The 25726-nt window shown below is 44.8% G+C and overlaps 1 protein-coding gene across 4 annotated transcripts in view; it reads left to right on the top strand.

Moving 5' to 3' along the window:
* Window positions 1-25726, top strand: part of MYO1E (myosin IE) — a 221232-nt gene that overhangs the window by 181450 nt on the left and 14056 nt on the right. For all 4 annotated transcript variants that reach the window (XM_010836828.1, XM_010836830.1, XM_010836827.1 and 1 more), the window contains 7 exons: window positions 2323-2437; window positions 2646-2815; window positions 4196-4341; window positions 12929-13075; window positions 14656-14813; window positions 16864-16956; window positions 19801-20002. In XM_010836828.1, coding sequence (XP_010835130.1) covers window positions 2323-2437; window positions 2646-2815; window positions 4196-4341; window positions 12929-13075; window positions 14656-14813; window positions 16864-16956; window positions 19801-20002 — 1031 coding nt within the window. The remainder of the gene's footprint in view (window positions 1-2322; window positions 2438-2645; window positions 2816-4195; window positions 4342-12928; window positions 13076-14655; window positions 14814-16863; window positions 16957-19800; window positions 20003-25726) is intronic.

Genomic DNA, 25726 nt, shown 5'->3' with positions numbered 1-25726 from the left:
CCCCATTTTTTCACACACACACAGACACACACACACACCCATCATTACTACTCTGTCCCCTCCCTGCATTACTCATCCATCCACATCTAGCCCTGACATTGCAAACACTTTTACAAAAATGGTTTTTAGGGACTTCCCTGGCAGTCCATTGGTTAAGACTCCACGCTTCCACTGCAGGGGGCATGGGTTCCATCCCTGGTTGGGGAACTAAGATCCCGCATGCCACAAGAAAGACATGGCCAAAAAAAAAAAGATTTTTAAAAATCTACCCTGTGATTTTGCTTTAACTTTTATACTAAATGTGCTGAATTTACAAAATAACCCATTTGCTTTGAGAACCTACATTAGGCATCAGAGAGTTTGGTTTTGTTACACGTGTCCACGCTTTTTGCTTTTCTCTTCTTCTCCCTCTCTCTCTTTTTCTTCTTGAACCTCCCTGATTTCTAACCCCTATGGCTTTTGGAAAGAACCTAAAAACCAGCTCATCTTTGAACTGGTCTATAGGAAGTTGGGAATTGGTTGACTCTTCATCCTTTCTGAGTCACAAGAATATTTTCTATGACGCTCTTAAAATAGTTCTGGGAAAGAAGAAGAAAACAAGACTTACTCAGAAACCCAACACAGAAGATAAGAAAACACCAATGGATAATCTTCCAGGCAACTGCTGGGCTCAGATCTTTAAGCATTCTGTCCAATTGTTGAAAAAATCTTTTGTTCTTAAAATATGCACCTATATTTATTGTATACGGCACTGAGGGCTGTGGAATGAAGTGCCCCTCTCTTGATATGTTGAGTTTGAGGTGGAGCTGTGAGAAGCAGAAGTTGAATGTCAGGAGGAGAGATCACTCGCTCCAGGGTACAAACCCAGATAAACTGAGACAACAAATCAAGCCCAGCTGCCTTCAAACCAAATTTGCCTGTTTAGTTTTGGAATGTTTTTACAGTGACATCCATCATCATTACTTTGGGTTTTTATTGGTCTGTTTTTTATTCCTAGAGAGTCATGTAAACTACTTCCTAGGTGAATGAGAGTTTCCCACCATTTTACGAGTTGATTAGATGCAGATTCTATGTCCAAGTGAGGAGGAGCCTGGCAGAACCTGAAAGACCTCGGTTCACTTTCCAGCTCCACCCAATCTTAGTACTGATGTTCTTCTCTTTAAGTTGGAGATAATGCAAATAAGTGGTACATGTAGTTGTTGAGTGGTTGAATGAAGTAATGTGTGTAAAGCATCTAGAATGATTCCCGATCCATTGTGGGTACTCAGTTCATTACAGCTGTTTGCTGTCATCTTCGTCACTCTGGAGCTTTGGTGAGTGGTGTACAACAGTATTCATCATTAAGATGACCTGAGTCTCAAGACCTGCCAGTGTCTGATATGAGCCTTTAACCAAATCAGTCTCAGCCCCTCCTGGTGAATCCAAGTCCTTATTAACACATCATAAGTCCAGCTCCAATCACTGGTTATTGTCCTCTGCCCAATGGCTCCCTGTAGATTTCTGTGAGGCAGGAAGTCTGTACTTTCATGGAACCAAAAGTTGGGCAGCCCTCTTTCCACAGCAGCACGAGCTTTCTGCAAAAGCTGGCAAATTCTAGTAAGAGGCTATATGCAGCACTAAAAGCTGCCTCCGCGAGCTCATTTGATCTAGCCACTTAATATCCTCTTTGGATCAAGGTGGGAAATAAATGGGTGTGTGTTGAATCACTCATTTGATTCTTACAGAGGTTTGGAACAAGGTAGAGCAGACACTATCATTAAGGTCCAACTGGATACACTCAGATCCAGCTATTTTCCACTATGTTTTTTAATAAAAGAATGTGTATAAGGACTTCTGTGGTGGTACAGTGGATGAGAATCCACCTGCCAGTGCAGCGGATGTGGGTTTGATCCCTGATCCAGGGAGATCCCACATGCTCTGGAGCAGCTAAGCCCATGTGCCACAACCACTGGCCCTGTGTGCCTAGAGCCCACGCTCCATAATAGGAGAAGGCAGCACGAGAAGCATGTGTACCGCACCGAAGAATAGCCCCGCTCAACACACCCAGAGAAAGCCTGCCTGCAACGACAAAGACCCAGTGCAGCCAAGAAGGAATTAATTTTTAAACAAAATTTTAAAGTATGTATAAATATCTTGTCTCTGTATATTTATATATAAAAGTTATAGTGACCATAAGCAACACCTTTTTTTCACCTTTGTTTATGAGTCTGAGAAGCTGCTTCCCATTGTGTCCTTGACTAAACTGAGTGTCCTTGAAATATCCAAGAAAGTAATGTTCAGGTCCTGTGAACTGACTCACACTTGTCTTCTTTCTATTTACAGCTCTTTCTTCTAGAAGAAATGAGGGAGCGAAAGTACGATGGGTATGCGCGAGTGATACAGAAATCATGGAGGAAATTCGTGGCCCGGAAGAAATATGTCCAAATGAGAGAAGAGGGTATTATAGTCATTTTATTTCATTCATTTACCTAATCTCAGGGATATTTTTGAGCTCAGATGAAGGTACAAGTTCATTGTACTTTGCACATACTGTGCATTGCAGCCTTGCATTCATTTAGAGTTCCTCTGTGTCTTTCCACACGGAGCATTTTCCTCCTTGTCGGGGACTGATCCTTCTCCCTTCTCTGCCCTTTTGGGAACTGCAGCCTCCAACCTTCTGTTGAACAAGAAGGAGAGACGGAGAAACAGTATTAACAGGAACTTCATTGGGGACTACATTGGGATGGAGGAGCACCCGGAACTCCAGCAGTTTGTGGGCAAGAGGGAGAAGATCGATTTTGCAGACACAGTGACCAAGTATGACAGGAGGTTCAAGGTACGTGCTGACTGCCCACCCCTGGGAGTCACCAAACGGATTCCTTAGTTTTAAAAATAACTCATCATTTTGCTTTTGGGATTACCAAAAACAGAACATGTCCATTGTAGATAAATGTAGAAAATGCAGATAGGCCAAGAGAAAAATAGCCACCTATACCCAGAAACAATCACTTTTTGTGTGCATCCTTTAGAACGTTTTTATGCAGACATACATTTGTATATTTAGTTTTACAAAACTGTAATCTACCTTACATGCTGGTTTGTGTTCTGTGTTGGTTTTCTCCTAAAATACACCAGGGAGAACTTTCTATATTAATAGATATGTCAGTATAAATTGTTTTGTTTAGCTGCATAGTATCCCATTCAACACTTCCTTCACTATTATTTTGAGCCAGTTTCTTATTAATCTCTTCTCATGACTTTTTTTTTTTTAACCATCATAAATAAAAGGATACTGTAAGCATTCTTTCACATGGCTTTGTGCATTTGTCTACTTATGCTTTTAGAGTAAATTGTTAGGAATAGACTCATTGGATCAAAAGATTGAGAATATAAAGTGAAGTGTTCTTATCCATTTTCCCTGGGCAAATGACTATGCGGGGCTTTGACAGAGCCACTGGAGGACAGCTGATTTTTTTTTTTAACCTCTTTCTTTAGACATTGTCTTTTTTCTTTTGCCTAATAAAATTTTGACCCTTTGAAATCTGAAGCCATAATAGATTATGGGCCATTAAGAGCTTTTTATGTGAGTTATTTCTTGTTTGGTTTTTGGTTGGGGAAAAAATAAAGAAAGAACGATATTAATTTCAGAAGAAGGATGATGTTGTTTTGCCAAAACCAAATCACTCCTTACAAACTGAATATGGTGCTAGCTGCTCTGGTGGCAGGTTTGAATGCAAACATGAATGTTAAGTCTCTCAGTATTGTTTGGATATAACACAGTACATTTATATTAGATTTTTAAGGATTACCATTGAAATGAAAATGTATCACTTTTAAAAAGTAAAAATTTAATGGACTCACAAAAATTACATATGCAGGGTCCCTTGAGGGATCCCTGTATGAGAAACATCCTGGAGCAGATCATTGGTAGGGTAATCCTGCATGTTGGTTTGCCCTGATCCCTTGGGTGGATCCATATGAGTCTAACATTTTTATAAGTTAAAGAGAGTCAAGTATCAGCAGTTTTGTATATGACAACCTAACAATCATAAGCAACATGTTCTTTTGCTCTCGAAAGACTTAGATGATAAAGGGAATCACCATCCGATCGTAGTGAAAGTTCACTGCCTAAAGCGGCTTCCTTTCACCTGGTCACCAAGGCCCTGTGTGTAGACTACTGTCACTCTGACACTTTCTAAAACACCTGTCCTTACAGAGCGTAAAGCGAGACTTGCTTCTGACTCCAAAATGCTTATACTTGATTGGACGAGAAAAGGTCAAACAGGGTCCAGACAAAGGCCTGGTGAAGGAAGTACTGAAGCGGAGGATCGAGATGGAGAGGATCCTGTCTGTGTCCCTCAGGTAAGTGGCCAAGGGTGGGGACAGGGGAGCCCCACCTCTGCACGACGCTGCCATCTGCTATTCCAAACACCGCCTGGAGAGAGGCGCCGTCAGGCTCCCCAGTTGTAAAAATGATGATGAAGAGAACCCAGTTTTCTCTTCTTCCCTAAGAAGAGCTGATCTTCTTGGCTCTCAGGGAGTACTACAATCACAAGAAAAAGTTACCTTCTGATCTGTTCCTCTAGTCAAAGGATACTCAGATCCTTTGCTCCCATAAAATCTGAGGGGAAAAAAATGTAGTCTGTGAAACAAACAGGGCATAATTGCTGATATTGAAGGGGGGGTCAACATTCTTGAGTCCTGCCCCTAAGCCCACCTTGCCCCTGATCAAGACCTAACCCATTTCACCAGGAAAAGCCTGAGCAGAGGTGGCCACTAGGTCATCAATGCTGCTTTAAGTTTGCTGTGACCTTGGATTGTCCTAGATAGGAAGTATCTTTGGACTTCTTGAGGCCCCTCTGCCTGTTCATTCCCCCGGGGGTGAGGGGGAATACAAATTGGTCTTCATAATCTGTAACCCTGGGGTCATTGCCAAATGCTCCCTTCAACTCCAGGTTCACAGGTAGGCACCCTTGCTCTTCTCATCAGCACTCTGGTTTATGAAATGAGTGCAATTGTATGGTAATTTGAACATTCTTTGGCATTGCCTTTCTTTGGAATTGGAATGAAGGACCTTTTCCAGTCCTGTGGCCACTGCTGAGTTTTCCAAATTTGCTGGCATAATGAGTGCAGCCCTTTCACAGCATCATCTTTTAGGATTTGAAATAGCTCGGCTGGAATTCCATCACTTTCACTAGCTTTGTTTGTAGTAATCTTCCTAAGGCCCACTTGACTTCACACTCCAGGATGTCCACACCATCATGGTTATCTGGGTCATTAAGAACTTTTTTGTAGAGTTCTTCTGTGTATCCTTGCTACCTTTTCTTGATCTCTTCTGCTTCTATTAGGTCCATACCATTTCTGTCCTTTATTGCAAGAAGGCTGACTGGTTGTCTGAGGGGGCCTTACAAATAGCTGAGAAAAGAAAAGAAACAAAAGGCAAAGAACAAAGGGAAAGATACACCAAACTGAATAACTTAATGCAGAGTTTCAGAGAATAGCAAAGAGAGATAAGAAAGCCTTCTTAAGAGAATAATGCAAAGAAATAGCAGAAAACAGTAGAATGGGAAAGACTAGAGATCTCTTTAAGAACATTTGAAATACCAAGGGAACATTTCATACAAAGATGGGCACAATAAAGGACAAAATGGCAAGGACCTGCATATGCTGAGACTTCCCCAAATCCTCCCTGTGATGAGAGGAAATCCTCAGGCCACAGAAGGCGAAGAAAAGAGGAAGAAAGGCCCCTTTGAGGCTTCCTCCTTGAGTCATGCCCTGGGGCCCTTCTGAGGATGCCTCAACTTCTGCCAGGGCAAGCTTCAGGCTGCCATTGTATTAACCAGAACCTGCAGATATGTCTTCTTGGAATTAGGACTCCTCTACACTCTTATTCCACACACAACACAAAATCGCTGCTCTTAGGCAAAAGCAGAGTTTTTGTGCACAAAACTGCTTTACAAGGCTAGAAAAGCCTGGCTCCAGTGCCATCATCCAAAGCAGATTTTAAGTTGTGTCTGTTCTTGCCTGTGTCACTGTGGTTTCTGATTTTGTCTGTTCCCAATTTTCCTGATAAAGAGCCAGGCAGGGCAGTGACGTTAAGTGTTTAAAACACTTCAGTTCAAGATGCTGTAGAACTGGTAAGCAGATATGTTCATCAGCAGCTCTTTGCAGCCACACCTCAGGTGATTCTCAGTGCCATGGATTTCACAGACACGCTCTAGGCACTGTCCAGTTTCCCAAAGGTGTTTCTGATCATTCAGCTCGCTGACCAGGCCACAACCTGCTGACCACACTCTCCTGGTTACTGGGCCCCAAGACTGCCCTTGCTGGTCCAAGGAATGCAAGTGGAAGCTTCTTTTTTTATCTTGCATGGGAACAAGGGCTTATACCTGGGCTAAGTTGAGTGAGCTAAAATGTGCTGGGCACACTTGACAGTTGAAAGCCCAGGAGTCACAGCTCTGGGACACAAGCGCTCACTACTCTGAGAGTGAGTGTTGTTCTTACTGTTACTACTGCCTGCGTGTGTCTGCAGCCCTCAGAGGCCTTAAGCAGCGCTTGATCGTTGTATATCTACATGTGTATCTAGCACTTTGACACTCAGTGTCTTGTTGATCAAGTCTCTGAGGCTTACCAAGGTGTGGGATATTCACACTCAAGTTTTTTCCCTCTCTCTTTTTCTTTTTTCACAGCCTCTGGGGATATAGTGTCTCACAGTTTAAGATCAGATTCTTTTTCCACTTTCTTTTTAGTATTCATGGTCTGGACGTTTGCTTCCTTGTGGCCTTTCCTTATTGGAGGATGTAATAAAATGAGGTACTTAGCCTGAAATTTGTTCTGACTCTAGGAGGGAAAAAGAGCCCGAGTCATTTAAAGGTGTTATTTCTGTGTGTGACAGTCACTGAGCCCCAGTTTGCCAGGATTAATAACCATTGCCTCATTTCTTTCAGCCATTGGGATAGGCTAGTAATCTAAACCAAGTTAGAAGTGCAGTCAGATAGAGTGTGCAGAATCAAACATAGAGGAGAAATCGATTGTGGTACCAGGAGAACGTATCTGTGTGGGTGTGTGTACACGTGTATTCTCAATATATTTCAGTATTAGTATAGAGAAAAATGTGAACAGTTGTCTTGCACTTTGGGAAGAGAGTTGTAATGTGTGTTTTGAAGACTTTATGGGACTTACTTCTTGACTGTTGGCTAGAATGAACACCTAATGGCTTCTTCTAATTCAGACTACCAAGTGTCCTACAAACCTGATCTTTCAGCCCATCCCTAACTCTTATGGGGAGGCCAAATTGGCTCACAGCTGCCAATTCAAACCAACCAACCAACCATACAAGAAAATATACAGGACAATTTGGGGAAATGTAAAATAACTAAATATTTTACAAGTGTGTTATGAGTGTTTGTTGCTCAGTTGTGTCCAACTCTTTGTGACCATGGACTGTAGCCTGCCAGGCTCCTCTGTCCATGGAATTCTGCAGGCAAGAATACTGGAGTGGATTGTCATTCCCTTCTCTAGAGGATCTTCCTGACCCAGGGATTGAACTCAGTTCTCCTGCATTGCAGGCGACTTCTTTACTGTCAGAGCCACCAGGGAACGTGGCAAATATTTTATATGAAGGATTTACTGTTTATTCCTTTAGGTGTGATAATGATATTGTGGTTATTTATATTTAAGAAGGCTTTATCTTTTAGAGATAGACACTGAAATGTTTAATGATAAAATATGATTATACTCTGCTGTAAAATAACCTAGCTGGTGTGTGGAAGTGGGGGGAATGAGACTGCAGATGAATTTGACTGTCTGTGGATTGATCATTGTTGAAACCTCCTGACATGTGGTGGTTCATTCTGCTTCTCTACTTTTTGATATACTTGAAATTTTCCATAATAAAAAGTGTTTCCTAATACTTTAATAGACATCATATTTTTAGAAGTCTCTACCTTTTATAAGTGTACTGAAATATATCTAGTTGAATTATAATTGAAATTTTTTAAAAACTTTTTGTAACTTACAAGAAAAAAAAATAGATTAGGCCCAATAGCTCGGAGAGCTGTGATGACAACAGTCACTCACAGGGAAAGGAAAACTCCCTATCTAATAAAAGGCCGAACCCTGACAACCTGCATTTCTGCCTTCATGGAGACATGGTGAGAATATCAGGAGGTGACACACTCCTGATGTCTGATGCCTTTGGGGCATATTTCCAAGGCTTTGGGGGGACTGCTGATAGAAGGCCAAGCATCATTTCTGAAGGCTCCTTCGAGAGCTGCTTCTTGTCCAAATTCCGAACTGACCTGTGTGTGTGTGCTTAGCTGCTTAGTATCCAACTCTGCAACCCTTTGGACTGTAGCCTGCCAGGCTCCTCAGTCCATGGGATTCTTCAGGCAAGAATACTGGAGGAGGTTGCCATGCCCTCCTTCAGGGCCTCTGCCCACCCCAGGGATCAAACCCGAGTCTCCTGTTTCTCCTGCATTGCAGGCGGATTCTTTTCCTGCTGAGCCATCGAGGAACTGACCTCGTCTCGCTCTTATTTGAAAAACTCAATTTGCTGGAAGAGTGGTCAGGAGGTACAATGGCCTGTATTCTTTGCCTTCCTGTTGTAGCTGATGAGGTTTGAAACAAAATCTCCTATATGGAGCTCTCTCTGATGAAGCTTCTAGTAGTCCTCTCTTTCCTGTAGCTGACCCCCAGAGGCCTAAGATCAAAAGCCTCGGGGCTGCCTGCGTGGGTCAGTAGATTTCCAGTACTTGTACATCCTAGGAAAGTCAGCCTAGAAGGAGTGGTCTTTAGACAGGCCCCAGCACTCCTGGGCATGACATTCTTGCCTAAAAATGGTTCGTTGCCTAATTGTCCTAACCCTCTGGCAATAAGAACAGCCTCCTTCACTTGGGATCTGCTCCGCTGATCTGATGCTTTCCTGAAATCTTGACTTCCTATGGATTTTGAGCTCTGGAAACCTGGAAGTTTTCTTCATTTTTGGACTGACCACCAACCTCGTATCCAACTCTGGATTTGCAGTGGGTGAGAAACAGTCCCTGCCTCAGGGCATTCTGGAAGGAGGAGCATGCCCTGGGTAAACATGGGGCACACAGCTTACAAGTGTCGAGAGATTGGTTTCCAGGATATTCCTGGGACACAAAAATGGGACTGAGCCTTTTCCCTGTGGTTGGGTGAAGCTCTTCCCAGGAGGCCTGACACCTCATGTATCTACATTTCTCAGAGAAATTAAGTAGGCTCCCAAACTGGTGCTACTGGTATCTCTGCGTGGTAGAGTTCTGGATAAGGCTTGTCTTCTTCTGCTTTTAATTTTTACCTTTGTAGTTCTCAGTTTACTGAAAGGAGCACTGGGGACTTCCCTGGTAGTCTAGGGTTAAAAATCTGCCTTGTAAGGCAAGCAACTCGGGTTTGATCCCTGGTCAAGGAACTAAGATCCCACATGCAAATAAGCCCATTTGCCACAACAAGAGAAGCCCCTGCATGCTGCAGCTAGAGAAAGCCTGAGTGCTGCAGCTCAGCCTCAGCACAGCCTAAATAAATAAATAAAAATGTTTTTAAAGGAGCATCTATTTCGTAAGCAGGAAACATTTCTTTTTGAGACTTTAAATAAAAGCAGGGGCCATCCTAGCTGAAATTGCCTTTTCAACTTAAGAAAAAAAAAGAAAAAACTCCTTTAAAACTTTACCCAGGGTTTTGTAACTAACATTTTTATGAAGAAGATTTGGTTAAGGGAGTAAACCAAGCATTTCTAGTGTGGTCAGCAGTACAACAATAAGCCACAAAAACAGGATAAAGAACCAGTCAAGAGCCAAACCAGGGACTAGTTAAGCTTCTTTCAACATAGGCTCCTACGTCAAACATCTGTAAGGAATTGCAGCTTGAGCCTGTGAAGAAGACGGAGGTGAAGTCCAAAAATAAGTCTGATATTTTAGGGGAAAAAAAAACAAGGTGTAAAAGCTTTGTTTTCAGACCTAGGAACCTGGGCTGAGGCAAGGGGAATGAGCTGAAGCTCTGGCTTGGGTGAAGAGAATTTCCTGATTTTCTGACTCCGGTCACCAAAGGGAGGAGCTCTTGAATTTGATGGTTGAAGTCCTAATGTCCAAACAGTCTCTTCTCATTTCCAGACTCATGCTGATAATTGACCTTGATGTTTTGCCCTGCTGGCTTTATTTCTTAATGATCATGAAACTCCTAATAGTCTGCACACATTAAATCACTCAAGGTTTCTTGTGTTGGACTCCTTTAATAATCCAGTCGAATAATCACTGTCCCGCCTAAAGGCCAGCCAGGCAAATGGACATGCCCAGACATGAATCCAGCAGCTGAAATGGGAGTTTCACTCCACCCCATACACCAAAAATCGGCGCCTCTTCCCCTCTTCCCTCTCTGTACACTCTCCTTCCTGACACAGAGGTCTTCGTAGCCCTGTGCTAGGATGCTGGGACTTTATTTCATTAATTCCAAATGACTTGGGAGAGTTGTTTTGAGCAGCTTTTTACACAAGTGCCTTTTGGAGTTTGGAATTGCTGTCGTTGAAGTAATTAAAACAATTCCAGAGTTTTCATCTACCTAGAAACAGGAAGATGATAGACGTGCTGTGGCCGCACCTTCTGAGGTATACTGTTCTCAGAAAAGATTCCAGCTCCAAAGTTGGGTAAATCTGTGAACAAGGAGGTGGAGTGGAAACTCTAAGCTGGCCTGTAATACCCATTCTCTCCTTTACATGATAATAGCTGACAGCCCAACCAAGGACTACATTTCCCAGGCTCCCTGAAGCTAGGTGTGACCATGTGACATATGCTGGCCAATGAGGTGCAAGCAGAAATGACTTGTATGACTTTCTGATCATACCTGTAAGGAGGAGGAGTAGACGCCTGGCTCCCAGGCACTGTAGAACTGTCATGTTGGCCCTGAATTGCTTTTTCTTAAATTTGGAAACACTTTGAGGTAATAGTAATGACCACATGCTGCACCCAAATGGCCATTATGTGTCCCAACATGCCTGTAAAGTGTTCTGACTTCACATCCAGGAAGAGCTGTTTGGTCTACTGGTCTTCAGTAAGCAGGATGTGAAGGGCCAGGCTCCTCTTCCCTGGTGAGGGTATCTTGCTGCTCGTCTACTCCATTCCTCCCTGTAGTTATGAGTGCTGTCATACTGTGCCTTTGCAATCCAACTGTATTGTGGTCCTACCTTATACATTTTTTCTCCTGTAGAAAGACTGAGGGGCTGAGGTTTTACAGTGAGGAGCTGTGGCTGTAGCTACTGGCTTGATAAGGTACAAGTCATCAGCTCCCTGCCTTGGAACAGAGAGAGAAGGTCCTAACAAGCCCAGGATCATCCACAAAGGCTCTCTCTACTCAAGAAAGACTTCTGGTCCCATGGACTGCCCATCCCCACCTTGTCATATTCCTGTGACTGAACAGAGAGACCACAGGAGTTGCTGTTTTGTAAGCTTAGTCAGTCAGTTGTGTCCGACTCTTTGCGACCCCATGGACTGTTGCCCGCCATGCTCCTCTGTCCTTGGGATTTTCCAGGCAAGAACACTGAAGTAAGTTGCCATGCCCTCCTCCAGGGGATCTTTCCAACCAGGGATCGAATCCAGGTCTCCCACATTGCAGGCAGATTCTTTACCTTCGGAGCCACCAGGGAAGCCCTGTTGCTGTTTAGTTGGATCAGACCCCATGGAAGAAGGCTCCCCACTCTCAGAGATTCTTTCTACCCCAGTCCTCTGTACTTGCCTCACTGTCTGGCCATGTCACAGCACAGTAAGCCTACTGATGCCCTGGTCCTGGGCCCCCTGTGCAGGACACAGGAACAGCTCCTGTGTCACTGACAGAACCATGTCATTGGTGTTTCCTGCACTTGGAGAGATTAAAATTTAACCTCTGTGGTCAGTTTACTGAAGTGAGTTCACTTGTTTTTAGTACCTGGAAAAACACTTACTGTCCCTAACGAGACATCATTCTTGGCGGGATTGTCTTAGATGTATGACAGTGTTGCTAGGAGGTAATGGTAGGGTTGTATATAATGAAGCCTTGGGGGTGGTGGCCTCTTTCAGCTGAGCAATTGAGCAATACATCTAGCAACTAAGGAAGGAAAATTCTCAAGTGTATATGTGTTCTGATTTCCACAAACTCTGGCTGGGCCTGGAGAGGAACTATCTAATCAGTCCCCTTACCACTAAATATATTCCCCGGAACTGGCTTTGCCCCTCAGCCTCTCTCTTCCATTCTTCCTGCAGCTCCTAACATCCACTGTGGGTATGAATTTTCCCCATCAGCCCTACCCTGTCCAAACAAGGAACTCCCACAAAGGCATGTCCTTTCCCTGACCCACCCTGAAGGTAGGGACTGTACTTGCTGTGTGTACACCTGTCTCTCATTTCTCTGCAGTTTGATCTGTTTATGCATCTGGCAGGCAGTATTAGCAGAGCACCGAATACCTGAAGGCTCCCAACTCATGCCTATGAAGCGTAGGACTTTGGCTTCTCTTTTGATAACGGAGCTTATGGTTCTTCAAGTTAGGATGTATTACAGTAGCTGCAACCATATCCTAAATTCTGCTGACTTGGGACTTATGGGGAATTGTCCCTTTTTTACCACATTCATAACATTCTGGATTTTTATGATTTTAAGAACATAGAAGTTGAATTTGAAAATGGATTTTTTTAAAATACAGACTAAATTGTCCTTAATTTCCTGATTTTAAAAGTCATGTGAGAGAATATTTTGATCATGCTGTTGGTAGACTATAAACCTCTTTTAAAAGCATATATTAGGGATTTTATTTTTGTACTTCATTGTTGTGTTCTATTTTAAAGATTTTCAGTAGCAGAGGAAGATGGTAGAAATTTAGTGCTATCTTACAGGATTAAAAAAAGGGTGAAAAAAATCATGGAATCAACAAAACTGCAACTTTCATTGAGTCTTTACAATCTCTTTGCAGTACTATGCAGGATGACCTTTTTATTCTTCATGAGCAAGAATATGACAGTTTGCTTGAATCTGTCTTCAAAACTGAGTTCTTGAGCCTCTTAGCAAAGCGTTACGAGGAAAAAACCCAGAAGCAACTACCTCTGAAATTTAGCAACACGTAAGTTGGGGTCTGGGGCCTTGATCTCACTGCTGGGGTCCACTGCAGAGTAGGGGTGGGGTCTGACTGGCTTGGGTGGCTCTAAGGAGCTCTAGGGCCTGCAGAGGACAGTCAGGGTGGTTGCCATGGACTTTGGGAAGGTTACTTTTGCATTTCTGTGAGATGACTTCATTGACTGGTATATTTTATCCCTTGGGCAAAGGTCACCAATGTGAGGCCAAGAAAGGCAGATTTTTATATCTTACCGATGAAGGAATATTTTATTTTGCAGAGCAGGTAGAAGTAGTGTAAGGCTGAAGCAGAAGAAAGTGATTGGGGCTTAAGTCCCCAAGATGAGTGCATGATACAGCTGGCTGGTGCGGCATTTGGAGACTGGGCTGTGGATGGCCAGTGTCTTGTGTCTGGGCTCACTTTCATTTACTTTAATAACATCGTCTCATGTACCGGACACTGGCAGACTGTTGAACTTCTAGGCTCATGTTTGCCAAGTGATTTATTTGGCTTTTTCTTCTTCTTCAGTTTCCCCATCTATGAAACGAGGATACCCTCCACTCTTCCTACTCACAAGCAAGGGGCCAAAGTAAAGCCTTCGTTCCAGGAGTGGGGGACTTAGCATAACTCATGCTGCTGTGCTTGAAGTGAAATAGACACTAGAAGTAGAATGAAGTCATTACAGCTTTTTCAAACAACAATTTGGCCATGAGTACCAGGGGCAGTTATTTTTGTCTGAGAATTTGTGATAAGGGAGTAACTCAAAAAAAGTAAGAATATGTATAAGCCAAGCTGCTCAAAAGAATAGGCAGCTACTGGCAATTATGGTTTTTCTGTCTTACAAAATAAAAATACAAGGTTAAAAAAGCAGAATATGGAATTGCATTATGTAGGCATATGGGCAACATAGGAAATAAAAAAAAACTGGCTGGGGAGTTTTGCATTTATGAGTAAACTTCCCTTTTATTTGGATATTGGTTGCTAGTGTCTTTTCCTCCCTGGGGTGGGGGTGAAGGTGAAGGAATAGAACTTAATTAAATAGTAGCCACATTCTCAGCCTAGATGGGACGGGAGTCTGGGGAAGAATGGATACATGTATATGTATGGCTGAGTTACCCCAGTATAAAAAAACAGTTTAAAAAATAATTAAAAAAAAAAAAAAAAACCTTAAAAATACTAGCCTCATTCTGTGCAAAGGAGACTGAGCTCTCTGCCTGGCATCTCTCAGTCCTCCTCACACACAGACCTGGGCAATCAGAGAGGACACGGTGAGGCAGCACCGCAGGTGTGGCCTGGAGGGTGGCCTTCCCTTCTGTCCCCACCTGTCTCCACTTGACATGCTCCAACACTGAGGCACCTCCCTTACCAGCTCTTACCTCCCAGGGACTGGGCCCCCAAATGCTCCGCCTCTGGTTGGTGGCTCAGCCTGCATCGTGCCCGTCCACTGGGCCCCGGACTGGTTCCCGTGATCTGGTCTTGTCTTGTTTTTACAAAGCAACTCCAGGCTGGGGTTACCAGCTGAAAGAATACCACTTTCTCCCTGCTTCTCTCCTTTCCTTTGTTAATTCCAATATATACACTTGTCACAGGCTTGAAATCAAGTTGAAAAAGGAGAACTGGGGTCCCTGGAGTGCAGGGGGCTCCCGGCAAGTGCAGTTCCACCAAGGCTTTGGCGACCTGGCCATCCTCAAGCCCAGCAACAAAGTGCTGCAGGTCAGCATCGGACCCGGGCTGCCCAGAAACTCCCGTAAGTGTGCACGGGCCCCACGGGTGGGGCCGCTGCTGGGCTGCTAGGCTCCCTGCCTGGCCCCTGCTCACCCTCTCTCCAAGCTAAACTCTTTTCCCACCAAATGCTCATAACACTGCACAGATCTGCGGGCCAAAGAACTAGTGCCTTGACTGCTTCCTGTGGTTGGGGTTTTCTTCTGATTGAAATGTTTCAGACTAAACCAACATCAGGGCAAATGGGCAGGTTAAACTTTTCTGAATCATTTAGTAGTTACGTGTAGTATTGCTGGCGTTACAGTATTAATTATGTTTAAAACAAATCTGTTTGTTGGCTTTACGTTCCCAGCCCTTTCCAGTCCAGTCTTGTCAACAGTACAGACTTCGTCCTTTGTGTTAAAGCAGCTGACCACACTTACCAACTCCTTACAAGGGCTCACTCTTACAGTGCGTCACGTTTAATCTCTCCCTCCTCACTTTAAAGTGTTTCATTAGGAGACACACACGCACGAACTCACACTCTGTAGTTTGACTCCTTTTACTGGCCTAGGCTTCTTTTTCTTAGATGCCACTGTTACAGAATACAGTCCACATGTATGATCAGTGAAGAGTATGCCAAGTATAAAATGGGCCTTTATGGCTTCTGTCTCCAGTGGCATGCACTGTATAACTCACTAATACAGCACAGAAAAGTAGCCACTCAGAAAATGGTGTACGTCTGAGTATCAGTGAGTACTTGCAGAAGACAGCACATTTAGGTGGGATTTTTGAAGAGACTTTTACATAAAAGGACTCTTTACAGAGACGTGGGCCGGATGAAGGAAACAGGGTTGGGGCTCGGGCAGAGAAGACCAAGATGCTACTATAACCCTAAGGATGTAGGTAGAGGAGACCCCAGAAATCTAAAAAAGAACATGTCTCAGAATCACTTTGCTGTACATCGGAAATTAACACAATAATGTAAATTAAATACTTAAATTTGGGGGGAAAAAAAGTACCCCAACTCCTGTCCCCTCTGGCACTCCAGTCTCCTGCCAGTGCTTCCCAAACGGCCAAACCCGACTGGAATGCAGAAGCCTAGCAGTCCACTGGCTCAGACCCCAGGGCATAGGGCCGGGCCAAGGAGCGCTATGGATAACCAGCAGGATGAGTCAGAGCACTGCTCTGTGGGCCTCGAAGTGAGCCATTGTATAATACGGTGTTTTAGCGTATCTCCATGAGACAGGGAGGGCAGGAAGGGGGACCCCCACACCTGGCCTCCCCTCCTCACCCCAGGACCTGATACCCAGCTCCTCTGCTTTGTGCTGTTCATCCCTTGCCACTTCCTGCTCTTCTCTTTACTAGGAGTTTCCTCTGCAGCCCTGTTCCAGCTGGCTTAATCGTCCTCTCCTTCATGTCCCACTCGAGACCCTATTGACTGTTGTTCTTTCCAACACAGCGTCTCTTCAGAGGTCTCGTCTGGCCCCCAGTCGCCCCGCCTCCCCGGGCCTCATTCTAACCCCACAGGGCTCCATTTAGCACTGCTTGTTTTCTGATGCTTGCACATCTGTGTCAAGGGTGCCAGTCTGCTTCTCCCCTTCAGCATCTCTGTGTTTCCTTCAAAGACTATAGAGCACAAACTCTGGTAAGGAAGGCTCTGGACGACAGCAGAGGTCGGGGAGCTGCGGTGTCCACTCCAGGGACCATGGTATGCAGCTAACACAGCCTCAGCTTCTGTGCTCTGTGGCCAGAACATGAGTGCGAACATTCACTGGACCCATCTGTCTCTTCGCAAAGTCAACAACAGTAGAAACCCCTTTGTATGCTTATTAATAATTCTTTGTAAAGCCATTGTCTCGGACATTTCAAATCTCTCCCTCTGTCAATGTGTCCTCCGGCCCCTCCCGTCCAGTTGCTGCCAGGACAACATGCCCCTCACATAGCCTGTCTACCCTGCAACCAGTCTCCTATAGATCCCATGGAGACCTGCCTTCCAAACTTCTCAAAAGTTTTCCACCAGCAAAAATTCATCAGGAGCCATAAAAACCAGCCAATAGCACTGATCTGAACCTTATCTTGCTGGCTTATTTCAGGTCCTACCCGAAGGAATACGATTCAAAGCAGAGATTATTCCAGCAGGACTCACAATGCCAACTACCCGATGAGAGCTGCCCCTCTGCCACCAGGTGAGCCTAGCATGCGCTGTAGGCGAGACCCAGATGAGTAAAATGCATCGAGGAAGAAACGCATTAGCCAACAGATGACAACATAGTAGCCAGCCATGAGCCGTTTCAGTGTCAGATGTCCTCCTCCCAACATGATGGCCCTATCTGTGACCCTAAAATTCACGGAACTTGTGTATGAACCAGTGAGACCACACTGTAGCTAAGTTAGCGATTTGCATTTCATTACCTGAAAGAATTACTTCCTTAGGAAAGGCTTCCTACATCAGTAATAGGAAGAAGAGTTCACTGCCCATGGCAACCAGAATGTCATCAGTTTTTAAGACGTAGAATGCTGCCTTAATGGAAACTGGAGTTTGCAGGTATAACCCCACCATCACTACCCAGCTCCAGCCAAACGTTGACAATGCTTTGCATCAGTTAACAGCTGAATGAAGAAACAGAAAGTCTTTATTCTTAGTCAAATAGGATCTAGGAGGTTGGCTCCAAAAAATAAAGTAATATCTGAGAGAATTGCAAAATTGATACCAAAAAATTTTTAGATCTTATGTTACATTTTTCTCATTGTTTAACTGATAAACATATAGCATGCAAGTCAAACCCAAATAAATGTAAGAGGTTTTACCCTTTAAAATCTGTTTAGTACTGGAAGTGTGCTCTCTAAATTCACAAGTGTTTTTCCATCCCTCACAATTCTGTTAATAAGAAACTGCCTCCAGAAAGTTTGATGTTCATAAGTTTAGGGTTGTAGGTCTTAAAAGGGTCATCTTTGGACCACGCTTGACTCAGATCATGCCAGACAAGGCAATCTGTTTGTAGCAGCACCCAAAATAAGCAGTAGGAAGCATTTCTTTAGTCTCCTGCCCTGGAATCGCATAGTGGCGTGCTTAAGTATGGACAACGGTGCCTATCAGTGAGAAGCCAATTCTCATCTCTCTTGGAGTCCCCATCCCGCCTGGCCCGGCTGTCTTTCCTCCTCTCTGCCTTTATTCTTAAAGAAAATCCAAGCACAAAAGAACCTAAGAGAACCATGTAGTATTGTGTTACTACTTATGCTCCAGCCACTCATGCAAAACCTTGGCCAGACCACCTGGAAAGTTCATTTGCCTCAACTACACTGGCCCGAGTCGCCTCAGACCAACTACCTGACCTTGAGCACAGCCCCCAACCTCTGTACATGACAGTTTCTTCATCAATAAAATGAGGCAATTAGACCCAAGTCCCTTATGTCAGTACTTATACTTTCTGTGGTGAAGGATCAAAGGCTAGGGGGTTTTTTTAGCTTTGGTTTCGTTTTTTGTGTTGTTTTTTTCCCTTAATTTTTAACCCATCACAAACTATACTTTTGTAAGATATAATAAAAACTACTAGGATTTTAAAAGCAATCAAAATACAAGCCAAAATTTCTTATTAGATTCAGCAGACATGATATATGTCTGTGAACATTTCTAAATGCTGGCTGTTAATTTCTGAACTTACAAGGGTAGCTAGTTCATGGGAGGCACAGAGCAGCCCATCTGTGGGACCTTCTTTGAGTGTCATGGCCCTAGAATATGTCCCACTCTGGATGCCCTTGGCTGTCCTTGGTGACTTGGGCAGCAAGTGGGGTCTCACCAAGCTCCTTGTTTCTTTAATGAAGAAATTGACAGTCCATCCTAAAGGAGATCAGTCCTGAATATTCATTGGAAGGACTGATGCTGAAGCTGAAACTCCAATACTTTGGCCACCTGGTACGAAGAGCTGACTCATTTGAAAAGACCCTGATGCTGGGAAAGATTGAGGGCAGGAGGAGAAGGGAATGACAGAGGATGAGATGGTTGGATGGCATTGGGTGGACTCCGGGAGTTGGTGATGGACAGGGAAGCCTGGCATGCTGCGATTCATGGGATCGCAAAGAGGCGGACACAACTGAGCAACTGAACTGAACTGACATTCTGAAAGATCAAGTGTCTTGCTCAAGGTCAAGTAGCTATCAGAGGCAGGCTATAAACTAAGTGTCATCCCACTGGTACTGAAGAGTTGTTCTCTTAATTGGGATGGAAGAGGTTTTGTGGTGGGTGTGCCTTGGGGAGCCTTGTTCCCCTTCATTCTTGCCCAAACCTGTCAGTGAGAGAAGAGGAAAGGGCTTCTGCATCCATAACGCAGAACAACAGCTCCCCTTTCAGGCAAGGTGTGCGGTGTGGAGCGCAGCACCGTAATCCATCACTCACTGGATAGTGTGATCAGAGCAACAGCTCCCCTTTCAGGCAAGGTGTGCGGTGTGGAGCGCAGCACCGTAATCCATCACTCACCAGATAATGTGATCTTGACTAGGAGCAGTCATTTGACTAGGAGAGCTTGCTCTGTTCAGATTAATCCAACCAGTGGCCACATTTCCCCTGCCTGTGTGGACTCCTCTCTCCGTCTCCCATGACTGGCTCTCACAGAGTGCACCCAGGACTGACTCCTTGAAAAGGGATGTCCAGGTGTTTAAACAGCTGCCTGCCAGCCCTTTTGAATCATAACCTCGTCATTTTTCTTAGACCCAAAAATGTGCCTTCCAACTAGTCAGAAGCTTACCTTTCTTTGTCGGCTTTGAAACCCTGAACATCTGGTAGTTCTAATGTCAAGTTCAACAAGCACACGTGAGAGTCTGCTGTGTTCCACACATTGCCAGGCAGTTTACGATGTCTTGGGTCTGTTCTTCACAATATATGATGTTAGCAGTTATGCCCTTAGATGAGGAAACTGAGGCCTGGCAAAGCTAAGTAACTTACTCTTGGCTAATAGAGGGGAAAAGTTTGAAGAGCCTTTTAGCACAGGATCAGAAATTTTCAGCTTTGTTTTCTTCTGTTTTCCTCTTTCTAGGATTGCATCAGAATGGAGTCATTAAAAACCAGTTTGTGCCATATCCCTATGCTGCTGGAAACCAGAGGTCAAATCAGAAGAGCCTGTACACGTCCATGGCACGCCCGCCTTTGCCACAGCAGCAGTCCATCGGCTCGGACCGAGCATCACAGGCGCTGGAGAGCTTGGATTTCCTCAAGGTCCCAGACCAGGGTGCTGCCGGGTAAGAGTGCCACCTCCTGTGAGTGAGCCTTGTGACCTCCATCTCCATCAGTCACACCAGGGTTCAAGAACTTGGGGCATCATCTGTGGATGATTCTCAAGATGAGTTTTGCACCCACATGTGGCCACCCAGCCTCATCCAGCCCCAGGCCTGTGAGGCTCTAGGTTGGCATCTCGAAAAGTACAGCTAAGTTGATGTCAAAGGCCTTATCCTGGAAACACTAGAAAAGGGGTTCCCTTCCACCCTGCGACTGAATCACTCTGTGACCTATTTTGCTCTCTGAGAGCAAAAATAGGTCCGTAAACACAGTGGCTCAAAGAGTCATTAGAAACGTAAGGAGTACCATCCCAGCATTCTGTGAGGTGTAGATGTTTGTTTATGAATACAGGCTGTCAAAGCTTTAAAATAAGAGCCTGTCTGCCTTTCTAGAACAGAAGAGGAGGAAAGAAACCAGCTTTTTAGTTGAAAGAAGTAAAGATTCATGGAACTCTGTGCCGATAGAGTTATCAATAGGGGAAAAGGAGTTGGCTGTGTCCTGTGGAGTCACCGGCTGGCTTTAAGACAAGGGAGTGAACTCTGCCAGGAAGTAGATTTTGCCACTGATAAAAAACCATCCCAGTAGCCTAAAGATGAACTGCCCTAGGATGGAAGAAGCACCTTGTCCCTGGAAGTATTTAGTCACAGAGCAGATGGAAACCACGGACCGGAGTATTGTAAAGTGACTGTGTCATATACCAGAGAAGGGTGAGAATCCTGTCTCACCCCTGCTGATACTGGACCTGCTTCTTACCTTCTCTGGGCTGCATTTTGCTTATCTGTACACTGGTTTAATACCACCAAACTTGCAGCGTTGCTGGGAGGACTAGAGGGAGTTTAAATAAAACATCTACCGTGGTTCCAGGCACGTAGCGGGCTGCTCGGTCAGCTGTAGCCTGATGATGGACATGGTGGCGCCGTGACGGTGGCGATGAAGCAGTTTTCGTCTCATGGTGGCCGAACTAGTGACTCTTTCCATTTGTTTTTAACTGGAGAATAATTGCTTCCCAGTGTCGTGCTGGTTTCTGCCGCACCACAGCGTGAATCAGCTCTGTGTGCACACATACCTCCTCCGCCTTGAGCCTCTGCCCCCTCGCCCCCAGCCCACCCGTCTAGGTCACCGCAGAGCGCCAGGCTCTGCTCCCTGTTCTGCGCGGCAGCTTCTAGCCAGCTGTCTGTCCCCTGCATGGGAGTGTATGTATGTCAGCCCTGCTCTCCCAGTCCATCCCACTCTCTCCTTCCTCTGCTGTGCCCACAAGTTTTCCATTTTCTACATCTGCATCTCTATTCCTGCTCTGCAAATAGGTTCGTCAGTACCATTTTTCTAGATCCCATATATATGCATTAATAAGCAATGTTTGTCGTTCTCTTTCTGACTTACTTCACTCTGTATAACAAGCTCTAGGCTCATCTACCTCACTACAACGCAAATGTGTTCTTTTTATGGCTGAGTAGCATTCCACTGTATATATGTACCACAGCTTCTTCATCTGTTGATGTGAACTAGTGGCTTTTAAGGAATCTCTGACTCTTGGCAAGACTCTCTGACATGATCCTCAGTGGTGGAATAGTTCTCTCTGCTGAACCCCATAACGGGGCTGCTGCAGCCCACTCTTCCCCTCCCTCTTGCCCACCTCCATTGTCTAGTCTCTCCATGTCTGTAGAATGATAAAGAACTTTTGAGTGTGATCAGGAGACTCGTGTACAAACTAGAGCAGTGCTGGGTGAGAAGCAACAGCTCCTTCCTTTGGGCAGGGAGCCACCCATTCACCTGAGGCCTTGTTAAAGGCAACAGACTCTAAGGAACTTTCCTGGATCTCACCAGCTTCTCTCCTCACATTCCTTTTCCCTGGCAAGTCTTCCCTCATGTGGGCTTCAGAGAGGAAAGCACTTTGGTTTTAAGTATGTATTTGTTTAGCTGTGCTGGCTCTTAATTTGGCATGCAGGGTCTTGTGTCATGTAGGACCTGGTTCCCTGAGCAGGGGTTGGACCTGCGCCCCCTGCATTGGTAGCTTGGGGTCTTAGCCACGGGACCACCAGGGAAGTCCCAGCACCCTGGTTTTATACAAATGGCCATCAGGACAGTGGCCACCACTTTCTATTACATCTCTCCCTGCTCCCGCCGCTCCTGCACATGTAGCTCTATCCCGCCAGTTCTCATGATCTGTAGTTCGCTTGATTGGCTTGGTCTAAAGAGGTGGTTCTCCCACTTTAACGTGCTCCAGAATCACCTGGAGAACTTACTGGCCCACTTCTGGCATTTCTGATTCAGTAGGACTGGGATGGGGCCCAAGAATTTACATTTCTAACAAGTTTTGAGTTGATGGTGATGCTGCTGACCCAGGGACCACATTTTGAAAACCACTTTTATCAAATCATTTTGATCAAAACTTCTATGTAAAGGTGAATTGAGGGGTGCTATTGCAGCAACAGGATTCTTACTCCATAATCCAGACCTACTCTACTCAGATGGATGAAACGAAAATAATCAAACAAGCCTTCTTGGGCCCAGTTTGAGTTCCCAGAGTAGGCAGGGGATTAAAACCAGTCAGCAAAATGCACCAAATCCCTTAGCTCTGTCTGCTAGCTTCCTACTTGCTTTGGTTTTGGCAAGCAAAACCATCTTTCCAGGCTGCTTTGCAAGTTACAGACTTGCACCCCAGCCAGCTGGGAGCATCTGTCAGCCAAAATGCAGGCAGTTTAGGAACACTGTGTCTTAACCGAGGCTGCTCCCTTCCAGCCCGCACCTGTGCTGTTCACTATTTAGGTCTTGGCACACCTTTGCCACCTTCAAGCTTAAGATCAGGCATACCTGATGCTATTTTGGCAGTGACTGTGAGGCTGGAAGGAGGGAACCTTCACTCCCGTCTACTAGACAGTAAGATTTTCCTCTGTATAAAACTTGTGTATAAAACTCACATGAGGCACACTGAGTCCCACAGCTATAACATCTCAGCCAGCCTCCTCTTTGTACACTTAAATCTGCAGTGATGCAGATTCTTCCTTAAGTCATACCCTGATCAAACAGCTGAGCTTTTGCTTAGTATTTATTTTCTAAAACACATGAAGTCAAAGCTAAGATAATTTCTAATGTGGCCAAAGACCTTAGACAGGCATTTCAGGGCCCTTGTGATTTTACCTACATTTAACAGTTCTTCATTGCCAAGAAAACATGAGTTGCGTTTCCCGTGGGAGGTTGTTGAGCAAACAGGGAACTGTAGGGTGCCTAGCTGGTTCCTTTCCACAGAGACAGAAGTTCCTGTTTATATCACTGCCTCAAATGATGCCCTTGGATTTACCAACCTATAAAAGGGGGGTTACCTCTAGGTCTCCTTGGACTTTCAACTCCTAGGTTCATCTTTCCTTTCCCTCCTCCACCCCCAATGCACTTTAAAATTTTATTTATTTGGTTGCACTGGGTCTTGCTTGTGGCAAGAGGGATCCTCAAATCTTCATTGCAGCTTGTAGGATCTAGTTCCCTGACAGGGATCAAACCTGGGCCCCCTGCATTAACAGAATGGAGTCCCTGGACCACCAGGGAAGCCCCAATGCACTTTTCTTTATAGACATATTTAATATAAGCAGTCATTTCTTTTGGATCATGTAATGTGGATACAATCAAATGGTGTAATTAGCACCTCAAGTTAATTCAAGAAAGTCTTTGTCAGGTTATTTTGGGTTCAATCAGTTGGGTTCTGGGTTTTTGGGTATTTGCTTTTGGAGAGAGCATGAAACCTTCACTAAATTACCACCCCAAGTGGATCCTTTACCCTTGCCATGCCATGGTAGTTGTCATCATCATAATCATTATCCAGAAAACTAAGATTAGAAAGAATTATAATCTTATAGTCCCTTAGCATACCTTTTCAACAGTCTGTTTCAGGTTCAAAATCTGTCCTGATTCTCAGGAAAAGAGGACAGGTAACACAAGAGTCATATAAACATTTCATTCGCCAGGCTCTGCTCTGGCTTCATAGGAACACTTGATTTACCAATGAAATGTGCCTTATATTTTCCCTCCCGTAACTGAGATGTACATAATCCACCTCCAGTTCATTACTGGAAGCATTAAAACCCAGACTGGAAATTTTTTTTTTTTTTTTCTGTTGGCCTTTTTAATCCTGTGGTCCATTTCAGGGGAGGACCGCTTCAGGAAATTTCAAGATACTCCAGAGATGAATCCAACTGGAAGTTGGAAAAACAGAAAAATATTGAAAGTGCTCAGTGGTTGGGCTTCTGGCCATGCCACAAAAGAGAGATCGATCGAAAAATGTAAATGCTGCCTGGGTGTCTCCTGACAAGATTCTCCTAATGGAGTCATATTTTTCAAGGGGCTTAAAATTTCCAACAAGTGTCTAATAGCAATATTTCTTAACCCATAATCTACAGGAGCAGCAGCCATATCCTGGCCCAGGCAGACACGAAGCCTAGGAATTTCTGGCATCCATTCCCACATTTCCAGTAATGTTTATAGATTCAACCTTTTGGAACAGAGCATATTTTAAAGAGCCAATGAAATAAAATGCCATTATTTTCCTTCTTGGAATTTTAAGACATAAATTTCACATCTGCAGAACAAAGACGTGATACTTGAAAGCTCAATCCCAGCTCTCACTCGCACAGTGACATAGGCACAGCCGGGTGCCCCGGAGGTGTGGGGGCTACAGGGAGGTTCACGGAATGTGGCCTGGCCATTTGCAGGGAAGCCAGGTTCACAGTAGCCAAGGCTGGGTGTGAGTCCCAGGTCACTTGTTGACTATTGACTGAACCAGTGCCTTCTGTGTGCCACCTGCTGGGCACACGGATTGTCTCACTAATCACCAGCTGACAACCTCACGTGTATCACTTAATCTTCCCACACCTTGGTGTCCTCACCTGTATCATGCTGCTGCTGCTGCTAAGTCGCTTCAGTCGTGTCCAACTCTGTGAGACCCCATAGATGGCAGCCCACCAGGCTCCCCCGTCCCTGGGATTCTCCAGGCAAGAACACTGGAGTGGGTTGCCATTTCCTTCTCCAATGCATGAAAGTGAAAAGTGAAAGTGAAGTCACTCAGTCGTGTCCGACTCTTCGAGACCCCATGGACTACAGCCCACCAGGCTCCTCCGTCCATGGCTCATAGAGCCAGTTAATAGAAATTTAAAGCCCATTCATGGTTTTGTGAAGATTAAATAAGGGCTCTGTAAAGCAAAAAGCACAATGCCACTTGGAAGTTTATTTGTATTTTTTTGGGCTCCATTGGGTCTTCGTTGCTGCGTGCAGGCTTTCTCTGGTTGCGTAAGGGGGGGATGCTCTCCAGCTGCGGTGCACTGGCTTCTCATTGCAGTGGTTTCTTTTGCTGCAGAACACAGGCTCTAGGGTGCGTGAACTCAGTAGTTGTGGCGGCACACAGGCTTAGAAGTCCCAAGACATGTAGCATCTTCCTGGACCAGGGATTGAGCCTGTGTCCCCTGCATTGGCAGGTGGATCTTAACCACTGGACCACCAGTAAAGTCCTATTTATGTTTATTTTATGACTGTTATTCATGTGATTTGGTCTTACAGAGAAATATTAATATTCTACCAAGATTGAAAAGTGGGTGTTCCCTGGCCCAGTGGCTTTATCCACAAGAACTCAAACCTCTGGCCTGCATAGAGCTCTAGACTACGGAGGGGCTAAGCTTCAGGAATTGCTGTCTTTAATGGGGATG

Source organism: Bison bison, unplaced genomic scaffold, assembly GCF_000754665.1.
Source record: "Bison bison bison isolate TAMUID 2011002044 unplaced genomic scaffold, Bison_UMD1.0 scf7180017864066, whole genome shotgun sequence".
Classification (NCBI taxonomy): Eukaryota; Metazoa; Chordata; class Mammalia; order Artiodactyla; family Bovidae; genus Bison; species Bison bison.
Note: the sequence above shows the minus strand (reverse complement) of the source record. Positions and strands in the feature narration are given on the sequence as shown.